The sequence below is a fragment of the Barbus barbus genome (genome assembly GCF_936440315.1).
Source record: "Barbus barbus genome assembly, chromosome: 21".
In the NCBI taxonomy this organism is placed as follows: Eukaryota; Metazoa; Chordata; class Actinopteri; order Cypriniformes; family Cyprinidae; genus Barbus; species Barbus barbus.
The window spans coordinates 12,738,684-12,755,151 of record NC_136749.1 but is presented as its reverse complement, the minus strand read 5'-3'; the positions used below and the strand labels follow the sequence as shown (position 1 = coordinate 12,755,151).

The window sequence follows — 16,468 nt, the reverse complement described above, 5'->3', positions numbered from 1 at the left end:
TTTGACCCAGATTAAGCCAAAGAAAGAATTTCGAAATTATAATCGCAATGTAAGCAGTAAAGGTGTGCATATTTGCAGTCATCTGTAAATCAGCTTCTAGCCTTTGAATCCTTCAGAAAAAGAGGTCAACGTGGATGGGAAGGGGGTGAAGTCATGAGGGTGGAACACGTGCCGCATTAGAACGTTTGCATCATGCACAGAGCAAACCAAACCAGTTCTCACAGAAACAATGCTAATTTACACAAACAATTTATGTGTGACTTCAATAACATTAATACATCATGCTGATGGTTCAGATCAATGAGGCATGAAAAAGCATTGGGTTTCATATTCATAGCCCTGAATATATTAAATGGGTTGGTGTTCTGCCAATATATGTGCACTGAGAAAACCTAATTGAAGGAAACCATCCTTTGCAAATGTGCAAATAGAACAAAGCATGATATCTTGATAACGTATACAGATACGGGCAGTAAGTTTAAGGTTGTTGCTAATAAGAGAAGCCCTGAATAGTTTTCTTATTCTGCACTCTGATGTGTGAAAGCACAATATGGCGCGAGTTAAATACAGTAGGGAACATTTCAAATATTTTATTTTATTCACTAAACTTTTCTCTGGTATTCTGCTCTGTAATTCACATGTCTAAATGGAACTGAATCGAGCACAAAGTCTATTGTGACCACACCTTTACACAAAAAATATAGAATATAATTTTTGCCTCGTATGACTATCGTGCCAGAAGGGAGAGCCATAAAAGCATTACAAATCTTAAAGATGTGTTTTGCAGTACTGCTTGTTCATGAGCTTCTATTATATTTTGAATTAAAAATGTCTGCTCAACAGAGAATAATCACTGGCATCTGAAAATGACTGTCATTAACAGGCATTACCAACACAGTGTGACGGCTGCAACCGATACCCATGTGACACAGCAGATGCCCCGCCCCTTTCTGCCGCTGTATCCATGGCCACCGCTGGCATCATCATCTTCCTCTTCTTCCTCTGCATCCTGGGCCCCTTCACCACGATGGCAGCAGCAGTAGTGGATGAGGAAGGAGAGAACTACAAGTAACGAGAGGACGAGAGCAATGGCAGAGAAGCTGGAGAGGACCAGGAGAGTCTGTGGAAAGAGAGGATGGAAAAGGAGTAAGAAGAAAAGACAACCAAGGACTCAAGACTTTATTATTATTACATATACATTTTTACTGAGTATTAGCCGGTCTAGCACATGACATTAACTTTTAGATGGCGTCATTGGTCTAAAAAAACAATGAGCAATGGATATGAAATCAAGTATTGAATCTGATCATCGTCGTTAAACTCATTAAATATGAATTACTTTTTTAATTTTAGATAAATAATAAATATTTTTCAAAGTTGTAAATTATACAAAAATTATTGGAGTTTGTAATTATTTGTGAAATTTAACAGCAACCCAAACAGAAATACGATACATATGATATTGGAGCTCGGTCTCATTAAAATGTATATAAATAGTACGTCAAATAAAAACCCAAACTTGTGGTATTGATTCGCAAAAATGGACTTTGGCGTGCATATGATACGCACATGTTTGCCATGCATATAATACGCAGTTTTCATGTACATGTAATATACATCTACCCCACAACCCTAATCCTACCCATTGTGTAGCATATACACGCCAAAGTCAATTTTTGCGAATCATATCACAAGTTTTTGTTTTTATTTGGCATACTATTTATACGCACTTTCATGAGATCCGGCTGGATATTCCCATAAGTATTACCTATAAGGGAATATATAAAATACACACATTCTCTGGGTAGATGGAGATATAATATATATAAAATCCCGACAGTAAAATTTGTATATGTCCATATGGTAATAATATCTATATGATGATTTTTATATTGTATTTTATTCTATGTAGCAACTATATGTCAACATTATTTATCCTACATCTTTAAAACAACACATGTACAAAAAAATCTTTTTGTAATTTTTTAAATATATGTATATCTTTTATAGTTACCTAAATAATATCAACATGTATTGTCAGTTTTCACATACATAAACATACATTGTATGGGCTAGATATATATGTTAATAAATAGGTTTTATATGTGTGACAGCATATTTCATATATGGAAAAATAATATATGTACATACACTCACCTAAAGGATTATTAGGAACACCATACTAATACTGTGTTTGACCCCCTTTCGCCTTCAGAACTGCCTTAATTCTACGTGGCATTGATTCAACAAGGTGCTGAAAGCATTCTTTAGAACTGTTGGCCCATATTGATAGGATAGCATCTTGCAGTTGATGGAGATTTGTGGGATGCACATCCAGGGCACGAAGCTCCCGTTACACCACATCCCAAAGATGCTCTATTGGGTTGAGATCTGGTGACTGTGGGGGCCATTTTAGTACAGTGAACTCATTGTCATGTTCAAGAAACCAATTTGAAATGATTCGAGCTTTGTGACATGGTGCATTATCCTGCTGGAAGTAGCCATCAGAGGATGGGTACATGGTGGTCATAAAGGGATGGGCATGGTCAGAAACAATGCTCAGGTAGGCCGTGGCATTTAAACGATGCCCAATTGGCACTAAGGGGCCTAAAGTGTGCCAAGAAAACATCCCCCACACCATTACACCACCACCACCAGCCTGCACAGTGGTAACAAGGCATGATGGATCCATGTTCTCATTCTGTTTACGCCAAATTCTGACTCTACCATCTGAATGTCTCAACAGAAATCGAGACTCATCAGACCAGGCAACATTTTTCCAGTCTTCAACCGTCCAATTTTGGTGAGCTCGTGCAAATTGTAGCCTCTTTTTCCTATTTGTAGTGGAGATGAGTGGTACCCGGTGGGGTCTTCTGCTGTTGTAGCCCATCCGCCTCAAGGTTGTGCGTGTTGTGGCTTCACAAATGCTTTGCTGCATACCTCGGTTGTAACGAGTGGTTATTTCAGTCAAAGTTGCTCTTCTATCAGCTTGAATCAGTCGGCCCATTCTCCTCTGACCTCTAGCATCAACAAGGCATTTTCGCCCACAGGACTGCCGCATACTGGATGTTTTTCCCTTTTCACACCATTCTTTGTAAACCCTAGAAATGGTTGTGCGTGAAAATCCCAGTAACTGAGCAGATTGTGAAATACTCAGACCGGCCCGTCTGGCACCAACAACCATGCCACGCTCAAAATTGCTTAAATCACCTTTCTTTCCCATTCTGACATTCAGTTTGGAGTTCAGGAGATTGTCTTGACCAGGACCACACCCCTAAATGCATTGAAGCAACTGCCATGTGATTGGTTGATTAGATAATTGCATTAATGAGAAATTGAACAGGTGTTCCTAATAATCCTTTAGGTGAGTGTATATTACATTTGCATATGGGAATGTCTGAGTGAAAATGAGAAAATCCAATAACAAATTGTTTTCATTGTAAAAAGAGAGCACAGAATAAACATACTGCATAGCTGCATACCATTCAAGCACATGCATGTATTGTATAGAAAGCAGTGTGACATCAAATGGAGGATGTCTCTTTAATCTTATTGGCTAATACAGCATGGATGCTCCACTCAAAGAGAGAGAAAGTCGAGGTGTAATTAAAGCTTTCCGTTGGATTCAAACACATATTGTGTATTCATGTTTCATATACTATTCATCTTTAGTCTGTTCCCAATCCATCTTCCTCAGTTTCTCTCTCTATCGCTCTCTCCCCACTCTCTCTTTTCCCCGTGGTTTCTCTCCATGCTTTCTCTTCTGCTCACTCATCCCTCACTGTTCTCCCCCTTTCTTTCTTTTTATCCACGCCACTGGATCTCTATTAATAATCTGTGACCTACTTAAACACATTCACTGCTTTTCCCTCTGATTCTCTCTTGTTTTTCATCTCTTGCTCCCTCTCCTCTTCGTTGATTTTCCCTCTCTTCCCAATTCCCACTAATATTACGCTCTCTCGTTTCTCCTCTCTTCCATCTCTTCCTCTCTCACAGTCTGTTATTTCCCAGCACATCTTTCTCTTATTATCTGTGTTTTATCTTGTAAACCCATTCAGGCATCCAGCATAATCTGGCTTTGTCTGTTCCAACTTTATCAATTTGTGGTAAAGCTATTTCTTTCTCGAAGAGTAACCTCACAATGGCTGTTTAATTTCTGTTTGCTAGCATTATCAAATGGAATTGAACAAAATAGAGTGCAACAGCTGGATTCCAGAAGTAAAAATCCCATTCGTTTTCTCCATAGAGGCATTCGTTTCTACATACTATTATATTAAAATATTCTAAATCAATAACCTAAATCAATAATCTTTGCCATGTGGAATTCCTTCATTAAAGATATTAAGTCTTGTAACTTTTTTGCTTCAAATGCTTCACACATCTCTGAGGTCAATCACAGCATTACAAATGCAAACTTTTATTTTAATGGCCTATAACTCTTTAACAGACTTTTTTTTCTATGGGTAGAAGAATGGGAAGTATACTTCTGGAATCAAAGCCACTGAAAATGACAGGTTTGTTCCTCATTGGTCAGACAAACATATAGCAGACATATGCATTATAATAGTTGATGTTGTACTGTCAGGCTGGTTGTGATGTTTTGATACATATACATTGTTTGCATCTTTTTTATATAGAAAATAACGCTTACGCTTTCTTGTAGCTCAAAACATACGCTTTCCTGTAGCTCAAATAGTAGAGCATGGCGCTAGCAACACCAAGGTCATGGGTTCGATTCCCAGGGAAAGCAAGAGCTGATAAAATGTAAAAACTGTAACTTGAATGCAATGTAAGTTGCTTTGGATAAAAGCGTCTGCCAAATGCATGAATGTAAATGTAAGAAAATTGATCTGCAATTTAGGTGAGGCGTACTTTTCATTGTCTTTGCAAGTCTGCAAACTTAGGTTGGGATAGGAGAAAGTACTTGATTAAAGGGGCATGTAGTTACTGTTACTACATGTAGTTACATGTAGCCACAGTCACTGCATCATAGTTCCTGTCCTAATGTGCTGGACATTTATACTCATATCTTTTATCAATATCTTACTGATGTGGAAACATACACTTATGTAAGTAAATGTGTCTCTGTCATAACGGAGTTATCATTTTTACATCAGTCCATCAAGCTTTTAGTCTCTGATATTGCTATAGTTCTTTAGCCACTACTAAACATTAGAGAATGTGAGATACAAACTCAATTTTTAAGACAATATATCTTTAAACTGCAGACAGAAAAGTGCCTTTAATGGTTTTGACTATAAAATTTCAGCTTAGTCTCTCTAAGAGTCTGTGTTAGAGTATAACAGTGCTGTTAGTGAGGGTACATTGTGCGAGTCAACGTAAAAATACTCCTGACAGCAAGAAAAAAGACATTTCTGAGTGTTCATACACTATATTGCATATATGTGATATAATTTAGACAAAATGAGAGGGTGTACACAAAGGAGAGAAAATAGAGGGAGAGACAGAAATAAATGCGTCGCTCCAAATGATGAGCGCACCCACCACCAGCTGTCAGGTGTGAAAATTGTTTCTGAGAGTGAGAAACAAGGAGAGGGCAGGGGAGAAGTGAGCGGGAATGAGAGAGAGGGTTACCTGCTGATACTCCCAACTGTCTGGAGTGAACATGCTGTCTCGGGTCTGCAGGGTCAAGTCCAGGCGAGGAATGGCATGGCATAATCGTACCCATATTGATGGGGTGTAGTTAGGGACAGTTGCTATGGCTGCCATGACTGCTGTAAACCACCTCTGTCTTTCTCAAGTATCTGAAATGATTGAGAAACATGTAATTATAAAGAGAACAGACCAAGATTGGACTGAGCCAGCTATATAATATTCAATACATCACTTATATTTTTTATAATATAGATATTTTATTTCATTATTGTTGTTTGTTCATTTATATACATATATACATACATACATACAGCTGTGTATATATATATATATATATATATATATATATATATATATATATATATATATATATAGCCATGGTAAAACCATCTCGTAAAAGAGTTGTACTTTTATGTACAGATTACCTTTAAAGCCATTTCAATATTTATTGTCTGAAACAAATTTAAATTAATTACATGTGACCCTGGACCACAAAACCTTAAGTAGCATGGGTATATTTGTAGCAATAGCCAAAAATACATTGTATGGGTCAAAATTATAGATTTTTCTTTTATACCAAAAAGCATTTGGAAATTAAGTAAAGGTCATGTTCCATGAAGATATTTTGTAAATTTCTTACTGTAAATATATCAAAACTTATTTTTTGATTAGTAATATGCATTGCTAAGAACTTCATTTGGACAACTTTAAAGTCAAGTCACCTTTATTTATATAGCGCTTTTAACAATACAGATTGTGTCAAAGCACGTAACAGTATTAAATTGGAGGATAGAGTGTCAGTAATGTATAATAATAAGATTAAACACTCAATTTTCAGTTAAAGGCATTTCATTATTGAATTCAGAGATGTCATTCTAGCTCAGTTTAGTTTAAATAGTATCTGCGAAATCAAATTGACGATAATCACTAGACATCGTTAAAGGCGATTTTCTCAGTTTTTTTATTAATTAATTAATTTTTTGCACCCTCAGATTCCAGATTTTCAAATAGTTGTATCTATCATAACAAATCATACATCAATGGAAAGCTTACTTATTCAGCTTTCAGATGATATATAAATCTCAATTTCAAAAAATTGACCTTTATGACTGGTTTTGTGGTCCAGGGTCACATATTATATTATATTATACCGATTAATTTTATGGTACATTTGAATGTTTTTAATGTGTGTATATTATGTATATTCTTTATTCTGTACAATATGTTATTTGTGTATCTGTAGCGTGTGGGCTACACTTTTTTCACTTATCATTACATTAAAATAAGGTTGAATAAAATGGTTTGAATCTATTTGATTATCATCACACATCAACATGTATGAAATCTTTTGATGTGAAAAAAGGAGGAAAAAATGTCACCCCCAAAGAATCCAAACAAACAAGAGCAAGAAAGAGGAGAATGTAGAAACAAGGAATAGGTTTAAAGTAGGTTAAGTAGAGACACACACACAAACATTTTCATTACCAGGACTGAGGTCCACTGGGAACACAACATGGATTAAGTGATTAGATCATCAATGTTAAGAGAAGAGGTTTCTAAGATAGCCAGACACTGAGCAACCATTAGATCTCATAAGAACTCAATACATTTAAAAAATCATTATGGGGTTTTGAGGGACTATGCACTCTAAAATTATACAAGGGTGGCATGCACCTTCTAATATCATTATTTTTTCATGAAACATACTTCACAAAATAATTATGACCTCATTGGGGGATATACATTCTGAAATCATCATGATGGGACACATTATGACATCATCAGGCCATACATTCTATTTTAATTATGAGCTCATGATCCTATATCAAATATATCAGTATTAACTCATCATGGACCCAGTGTTCCTTAATTACTTCATGGGATCTATATGATCCATTTAATTAACTTTATAACCTGATTTGGATTTATAATCAGATGCAATACACACTATTAAACTTCTGTAAACTTATATACTGCACATTCCAAAGTTATTATGACCTGATTAGGGTTTTACAGATTTCAACATCGCTATAAATAAAGATGGGCCTATTGAAATGTATTAACTACCATACTCTTTGTGCAATTTCTGCACCACTATCTGCATAAAACAGAAAAAATATATAAAAATAACTATTGTTCCAAATCAGGTCTACCAAAAAAAAAACTAAACAAAAAACACACTCACTGTCTTGCACTGTTTGGACAAACAGGTAATCCTTCCCTGCCTCAAACTCCCCTCATTGCCAGAAGTTAGTAGATCATTTGATTAACAGAAACCTTGCAAAAAGAGAATGGTGTAAGCACTGGCTCAAGTTTTATCCCTAAGGTCTGGATATGTCATCTGTCATCCACTTCATCCTCCCAAAACAGTTAACATCTCACATCACTAAATTAACAAGAAACTGCAGGCTCCATCACAAATAACCCTTAAACTAGTGTCTGATGTGTTTTGTTCATAATGATGTCTGAAGGCTATTCATTTGCTGTTTGAGAATATTACCAGCATGCAGTGGGTCAAGACAATAAGCTGGTGAATTGTGGTGTAGTTGGTGCAGCATTACTATTAGTGTCCTCTTTTCAAATGCAAATGGGAATAAAAGCCAAATTAATGTAAAGCAGTGTTATGGAATAGTTAAACATGCAGACCGTGACTCAGACTGGAACACTACAGCACATCTGAACATGATGCATTCTGTCAGCTTGTTATAAGGATGGCTCGCATTGCATAACGGAAAGGCAATAATGCAAGTTTGGAAATGGAGCAAGGAAGGAAAATGTTGTGCAGAACAATAGAGAGACAAAACATTTTCCTTTTTTTCTTTCTTTTCTGTTCAGGACTGAATAATGCTTAGCATCATCTATCCAATTCCTTAGCTTCACTATAATTATCTGCAACAGAAGTATGCAAAATAAAATAAAAAATGGTTTCCAGGATTACTAATGATGGCATCAAGAGGGTTTGTCATCCAAATTAAGCCATTTTAAGCAACAACAAAAAAAATTGGGGGAATTGCCACTTTATGATACTATGAGGAAACATTAATCTGTGGCTAAACTCATTTCATGTGCAATAAACTACAACAAATGAAATTTTCACAGTGCCATGAGTATAATAATGATATATTATTATGTGTATCTTAAAATGGTGCCATTTCCTTGTAACATATTTTACTATAATTTTAAAAAACATCTGAAGAGGGTTTCCAAATTCAGAATATATGGACTTCTCTGCATCAGTGTTGTTAATTCACCAGATAATATAATAAAGAAAATGAACTGATCATTGGTTACTAGGACTGGACCATGCAAAAATAAATAATTAATTACTGCAATAAATAAATAAAAAATCTCAAAATATAATGACTAATAACCTCTAAGAATATTCAAAGCCTGAAATGCCTCTTGAAAGTAATAAAGCTGAAATCATTGTCCAATAAATGACCAAAGTTGAGGGTTAGTCATACAGCATTAACAATTAAAAGGGCTATTATAAATTATAATAATCTGACTAAATAAATAAACTGACTGTTCCCAAACAACTGACTAAAACTTGCTCTTGTGTTTTATACATATATGAGAATTACATAATACAACATGTAGGCTACACCAAACTGTCATTGTCAAAATCACACCATCGATAGAGTCATATATACATGTATGCTTGAGTGAGGGCATTTTTCAGTGCTGCTGTTGTTCTGAACAGATAGATGGTCCAAACAAGTTCATAAAGGTCACTGGGGGGCATTGTTTGCATTTGCATTTAGTTGTGTGTAGTGTCAGTGACTAAAGGAGCTCATTATGAAGGTATTTATAAATATACAATCATCCACACAACAGGACTGGTGTTAATGTAATAGATATCGATGAAACCTTCAGAATGACTAGAAACAAAATAGGACAGAATTGGTTGCTGTTTGCACTTGTGTGAGTTGACCCGGCGCGAGACCAATCGATCTCATTCTCTCTGGCTGACTTACATACTTGTTTATGGCAATCATATCCAGTCATACTCACAGCTCTTTGTCTTGGCGTTAGGATGCACACTGTGAGAATCTCGCGTAATAAATGAACTGTCATATGTTTAGCACACAGACCAATTGACACGGTAAATGAAGCGCAAAATAGGCTATCAAATTTTTTATGGCACATTTTAAAACGGTTGCCCACCTTAATTTGCAGCAGCCTAATGTGGGTGCTTCCACTTCTGTCACGCTCGTGTGAATTAGTTTGCGATTAGATGCGTTTATTATTATCCTGAGTGCTGAGATCTGTTGTATAGGGCTTCAGGGGAAAGCTACACTATTTCCAGTTCCAGTACGCGCCCGGTCTTTGTGCTCGCTGATGGATGATGGGAAACCGGTCTTCGGAGAGAGGCGAGAATCCTTGAGGGATGTTTTAAGAGAGGAACGACGCCTATCCGTCAGTTTCACTCTTGATTTGAAATCCGTGGAGAACTTGAATCATCGTCCACAGTCGCGCGAAAGGACGCCTAGAGTCATCGAAATGAAAAACTTCCGAAATGAATTGTTCTCAGTCAGAATTCGTGTAAAAAAATCCACAACTATGTCGTCGATGTTCAGTCTGCTGAAATTGCAAATCCATAACATCCAGGGGTTCCTTCCAAAGCTTCCAGTGAAGGGTATTTGTTTCAAATACTAACAACTATGGCTAATAAAAAAGCTATTTATATTGTAGGGATTAAAATGGTATTTTAATTGCACCATATTCAAACACATTTGAGTCTAATTTAAGTGAGTGAATGGCAGATTTAAATTGGTGTGGTCCTGAGGGTCCCAATGATCAGGAATGAAGTTGGCTCTTTCTCCCTCTCTCTCTCTCCCCCCCTCTCTCTCTCACTCTGGGTGTTTGTGTGCAAGAGACAAAAAGGGATGGAGGGATTTACACATGTACTGTATTTAGACAGAATGCATGACAACACATAATAACAGAGATTGAAAGAAAGGTGATTAATTGTCAGAAAACCACGTACAAGAGGCTATTTTGTCAAATTAAAGAATAAAAGACAATAACGACACGTCACAAGGTTTTCCAAATGTAATCCGTGTAGTTTGGCGTAAATTCTCAGGGAATTCCCATAAATGTTTATTTGATGCACTCTTTAACCACAAATGAAGCAGGTGATGGGTGGCGAGAGAAAGGGATGCTAGACTCTCGGTGGCCCGGGAGGTTTAACGGAGATAGGGGGATTAATAAAAAAATACAATGAAAACAGCAGAACGAGCGAGGGATGGAGAGATGGGTATTTGTGTGCCAAGGGAGTATGGGGTGGGGGGTATGAATGCATGAGAGAGGGAGGGTGGTGTTGGTTTTTCTGTGTCACTGAAAGAGAAAGCGAGTGAGGATGGGGGAGGGGTGCTGGATGGAGAAGCACAGGAGGGAGGGATGGAGAGAAAGAGACTGCACAAGCATTCATATATGTGTAGTGTGCATGAGGAAAGAGAAAATGATGTTATGTATGCAAGACTTCCTTGCTCACATCTCAGACAGAGCTGCTACTGTAACACGCGTGCCAGAAAAATAAAATCATAAAACATGTCATTTAGTTTGATTTACTTTGATAGTCTCAAGACATTCCTGGGGCTAAATGTACAGCTGTTCAGAGTTGCTTGTTTGATGTTGAATAATTGAGAGCTTGTGCTATTAAACAAAGTTGAAATACATGGTAAATTACTTATTTATATCCAGTCCACTTTCAATAAAAAATTACACTCACCCTCACATTCAATTCGATAAGTGATCCAAAAATACTGCCTTGCACTGAGTCACTTGGCAACATCTTACAATGAATGACTGAACAGGAAGTGAAGAAATTACCAGGTACATTTAAGGTGAACGGGTGAACGTTGTGTGTCTGTACCTAAGAGAGGGTAAGCAAATACACAAACCTAAAGTAAGAGAAGGCCTTGTTATATTTATTAAAATAAATTAAAATTAACCTGAAAATATATGAAACCAAAATAAAATATAACTAAAATAAATTTAAATAATATCAAATAAAGCTGTTCAGTTATTTGGACATTCATTTTAATTTTGCTTTCGCACTGAAATATGACTACTGTACATTTAAGATGACTAAACATAAAGAACTTTCATTTAAGCAAATCCTTTTGTTATCCAAAATTTGAGTTTGTGAAGAGAGAATATAAAGATATAAATTAGAAAAGTGTTTTTCACTGCAAAAGAGATGATATAGAAATGATTGCAAACATTTTTGAAATGCTTAAATTCCTTGCTTTTGCAACTATTACATTTCAAATAAGCAGTCATTCACTGGGAAACCTGTGTGTCTAAACATCTGGGATTGGAAAGGAGTAATTTTAGGAGTACATGATTAAAATTGTTTATTTAAATATATATAAAGTATTCAACGTAGTAATTAACCAACAACCCTGAGTTCAGATGATACATAACCAGGCACTTTTACACATTGGGCAGCTGCACAACACATACTACCTGATAGAAACCATTCTCTGTGTTTGAATGACCGTTCACACAAAGATAGAGTTTATTTACTTCTAGCTTGCCGAAGTTGATATCTTTGGTGAGTTTAACAGTCCCTATCCCTTCAAACATTTTCTCTGTCCTGGGCTCCTGCGATTTGGCCAGGGTAAGATGGTACGTTGGGCATCGGGAATGGCGGTGTAGCCAACCCTTCTCCTTGAAGACTTCTTGGAGAGGGGAATTCAGATTCTGGATATCTGAAAGGAGTTTTGGGGCCACATGGAGAACAGTCCCATTAAAGTGCTTTAGTTTGGTATTGAAAGACACAGAAATAGGGGGTTTGTGGGAGCTTCTGATTGTGGTACGCAGGAGCTCAGCAGCAGCACTGACTTCCTCTGGGCCCTTCAAGACGAGTAAGGAAAGAGTGACGTGTAAAGTTGCAGGGTCCACCCACAGCGGCTCTGACTGAGGAAGCTGGGAGAGAACCTTTTTCTGAATGCGCTGGAAGGCCTGGAGAGCAGCGGGAGAGTCCACGCGGAAGCAGATGAAGTGGGTGGCTTTGCGTGGAGGAGGACGGTTGGACCGACGTTCTTGTGGTAAGGATGATACTGGCTCTGCTTCTGTACCCCTCTCTCCGTCCCAGCTGTCCTTCCATTCTTCCACTATTTCAGTCTCCTCTTTCAACTGATTCAAATCTTCAGTAGCTGATGTGTTTTGGTCTTTGTGTGCAGATTCTTTTTGCAAAAGTAAAATATCGTCTTCAGCATTTTCGGTAAATGAGTGATCTACAACATCTCCCAGCTCTTGTTTGTTTGTTGTAACTGTAGATGCATCATCTTCAGAAAATTCAGTCGCATGCTCTTGGTCATCTGTTGTGTTGGTGGTCTCTTCGTGTTGTTCAGTGTCAGCTAAATTGTCTGAGAATTGAATTAATTCCAATATATTAAATTATTACTGTAAAATTATTATATAAAATAATGTTATGTAATATAAAATAAATAATATAATATTAAATTAAAGATACAACTCATTAACTCTAAAACATCTTTTCTATCATGAGCGTGTTATTTAATTTAATTTAAATTAAATTAATTTCATTTAAAAAAATGTAATTAAATTTTAATTTAAAATTCATTAGGATATATACTTTTGGGACATAAAGTCTTAATATAATATTGAAGAAAAGGCTTCATTAAAATAATGAAATTCTTAAAAAAAACTGATTAATTACTTCATTATAATCTTTTATTATTTTACTCAAGTATTTTATTTGTCATATGGTGAGAGCAAAAAAAAATCCACACTGTTCAACCAACATACCCCCCCCTAGTTTTTTTAGTTCAAATATTTGTCCTTTTCTTTATTGTGGGCACTCTTTTATGGCATTGCCGCAATAACCAATTTCCAATAAACAACCTGTTTCCCAGCCAAAATAATACCCAAATAATACAAATAATAAAAACAAATAATACTCACCTTGTTGCTGATTCGCACCACCAAAAGGGGGCAAAATAGTCTGCCCTGTAGAACCGAACACCCTGTCAGTGCGACTGTCTCTATCCCACACCCGCTGGCCTTTGTAGCTGAAGTACAGGATCCTATGACGAGGGAGAGCCAGTTCCTCAGAGAAGTCACAGTCACATACCTAATGAAGAACAGTGTTATAGCTTTTGACCATATAAGATAAGGTAATGAACCATATTAGTGCTGAAGTAACATACCTGAGTGTCCCAAGAGAAGTCAGAGAATGGGCGTTCCAGCACCCCAAGGAAACGGTCCAGGTGACCGACTATAAAATCAGCTGGGTCCACTGAGGAGTCCCATATAATTCTGGAGATGACATCATCGGCTGTACGCATGCGTGGCTTCTTCTTACACCCTGAGACAGAAAGGCATCTATTTGTAAACCTGAAGTATGAATTTGGAAGGTAAAGTACCTCTGCACTTATTTCTATAAACACACCTTCCTTCTCATTCCTTATATGCTGCTTTTCTGCGTTGATGTTTTTTCTGTTTTTCTTGCTCTGCTTTTCTGTGACGGCTGTATCATCTTCCTCTGAGTGTGTGGTTTGAGGGACGTCAAGCACACTGTGAAGTCAGGAAAGAGCTATACATTATTTATCCACTAAGCTTCAATGAACATTCCCAAGATCTAACAAATTTCACATCTTTTACGGCAACTACAAGACACTGTGCCAACTGCTGTTGAAATGAAAATATCCAGATAATAAATCATGTCTAGCATGAGGTTAGTTCGCCTGTTGAGTTTCTACCATCCAGAGTGATTGACAGACCTGTGAGACAGTCGACATCGGTCTCCAAAATGACATCTGCCCAAGAGGAAGTGCTGGCAAATGCTTTGGGTAGTTTCTTGTTTCATCTCATCTGGTACGAAGGGAAAGGGAGGAAAAAGTTATATAAATACATTCATGCACTGACTGATAACACAAGACAAAGTTAATCTATAACTACTGGGACAATACAAATGAAGCTCTCCCAGATTAGTTAAGGTAGACGAGATGTAGCATAGTGTGAAGATGTAAATGGTGGTATTCAAGTTTACGATGGACAAAATATAAGTCTGAGGCAAATTTCTGTTTCAGTGCAGCATGTTTCAACAAATGTCTTCAACTCCACCCACCACCCACACATTTACACACCTGTTGTGGCATAATAAACAAACCTATGCTAACATTCAAAAGTTTGGGGTAGACGGGATAAAAAAAAAAAAGAAATTAATACTTTTATAAAGCAAAAACACATTATAACTTTTACACACTTTTATAATGTTACAAAGGATTTCAATATTGAATAAATACTGATCTTTTGAAATAAGAAAGAACTAAGAACTGAAAATAAGAAATGTTTCCTGAGCAGCAAATCAGCAAACTAGAATGATTTCTGAAGGACACTGAAGACTGGAGTAATGATGCTTAAAATTTGGCTTTGCCATCACAGAAATAAATGACATTTTAAAATATATTAAAAATAGAAAGTAGCCTACATGTAATCTGCACAAAGGGATACCTTCCTTGAAAGGTAGGCACATACTATATCCTAAATCTCCCCATGTAACAACAAATGACAATTTGGGGGCTTCAACACAGCACAAATGTCCCTTTAGAAAGCTTTTGGACCAGGAGGTTTTAACTGAAAATAGCACTATAATGGCTTGTAAGTGCTCTTACTAGGACTAGTGGTGTGGAAGCAGACCTCTCTTTGTGAATTTTATATTCTCTACCCTGCACTTACAGTAAGCCTACAGCAATTTTGTACAAAACGAACCTATACTTGGCTAGAAATTATAGATAATTATATGAAAAGGCTTTTCACTGCCAGCTTCAAGTCATTTGCATTATAGCCTCCACCTCTACGGTATTTGTTAAAGGCGGTGACCAAAAAGTTATCAAATTAGATAACACTACATTTCAGCTCATTTGTTTTACTTAAAATGACTAAATGGCGTAAAAGACCAATGATTTACTAGCACTACAACTCATAAGCTGTGAAGAATTTACAACCTTTAAAATTAAAATACAGCTTTTTGTATTTAAACCTTAATTGATCGATGACAATGTAACTCATTTAAGTGTAAATAAATGTCATATATGTCTTACCTATGTGGATTTGTCTGTCCGAATCCTCTGTCAGGTTTTCCTCAGTTCTCGTTTCCTCACATGCCATATTTGACAGCTTCAACAGAGCTAACAAACAAGTTACATTTAGTGTCATTTAGAAGGCAACCTAAGCATAATCGTAAAGTTGACTGCTTAGTGTTAATATTAACATATACAAGATGACATCGTCTGGTTCAAATGACTAATTTTTAGCCTACAAGCTGCGCGAAAGACTCATAAACATAAATACATAACACACACACACACACTAATGAAACGATGTAAGTCAACAAAGTACATACTGTTTATATTGGATGTAACATTTACTGTATATATTATAATATAGGTGTTTATTATTGTCAAACATACTTGCTGTGTTGCTAGAGCAATGTTCACAAAGGCCACTTCCGGTGTTTAGTCCGGAGGTTCTATTGGCCAAAGCATTATAAATATCCGAGTCATTTCGTTTGAACAGTTCGGTTCAATATCTTCATGTGGTTCTTTGTCACGCTCTATTTTCCCAGTGAAGACATGTAAGCGCAAACTGCTGTGTATTACTAGATTTAAGATTTTTTATTTGTCACATACACAATTATACAGAGTATAACCAGCAGTGAAATTTATTACTGTGAGATGTTTCATTAATCATGCATTTTATTGTGATTTAATATGTAAATCATATTAAAAAACATTTTACATTCATAAAACATTAAGTGCCATTTGCGTTTACAATGAACTAAAATTCATTTCAATATTTCGCCTGAGAAATGCTT

The 16,468-nt window shown here is 36.4% G+C and overlaps 1 protein-coding gene across 5 annotated transcripts in view; it reads right to left on the bottom strand.

Moving 5' to 3' along the window:
* Positions 1-16,468, bottom strand: part of LOC306886963 (protein tweety homolog 1-like) — a gene marked incomplete at its 5' end in the record, with an annotated part of 30,043 nt that overhangs the window by 13,115 nt on the left and 460 nt on the right. The window contains 7 exons of one of the 5 annotated variants that reach the window (XM_079444362.1): positions 11,220-11,494; positions 12,151-12,995; positions 13,555-13,723; positions 13,800-13,957; positions 14,042-14,166; positions 14,373-14,463; positions 15,696-15,782. In XM_079444362.1, the coding sequence (XP_079300488.1) occupies positions 11,330-11,494; positions 12,151-12,995; positions 13,555-13,723; positions 13,800-13,957; positions 14,042-14,166; positions 14,373-14,463; positions 15,696-15,762 (1,620 nt within the window). In that variant the 3' untranslated portion in view covers positions 11,220-11,329. Of the gene's footprint in view, positions 1-890; positions 1,121-5,595; positions 5,766-11,219; positions 11,495-11,530; positions 12,996-13,554; positions 13,724-13,799; positions 13,958-14,041; positions 14,167-14,372; positions 14,464-15,695; positions 15,783-16,064; positions 16,208-16,468 lie in introns of those variants that run through there. The other 4 variants (XM_079444360.1, XM_079444363.1, XM_079444364.1 and 1 more) reach the window with 4 other exon arrangements.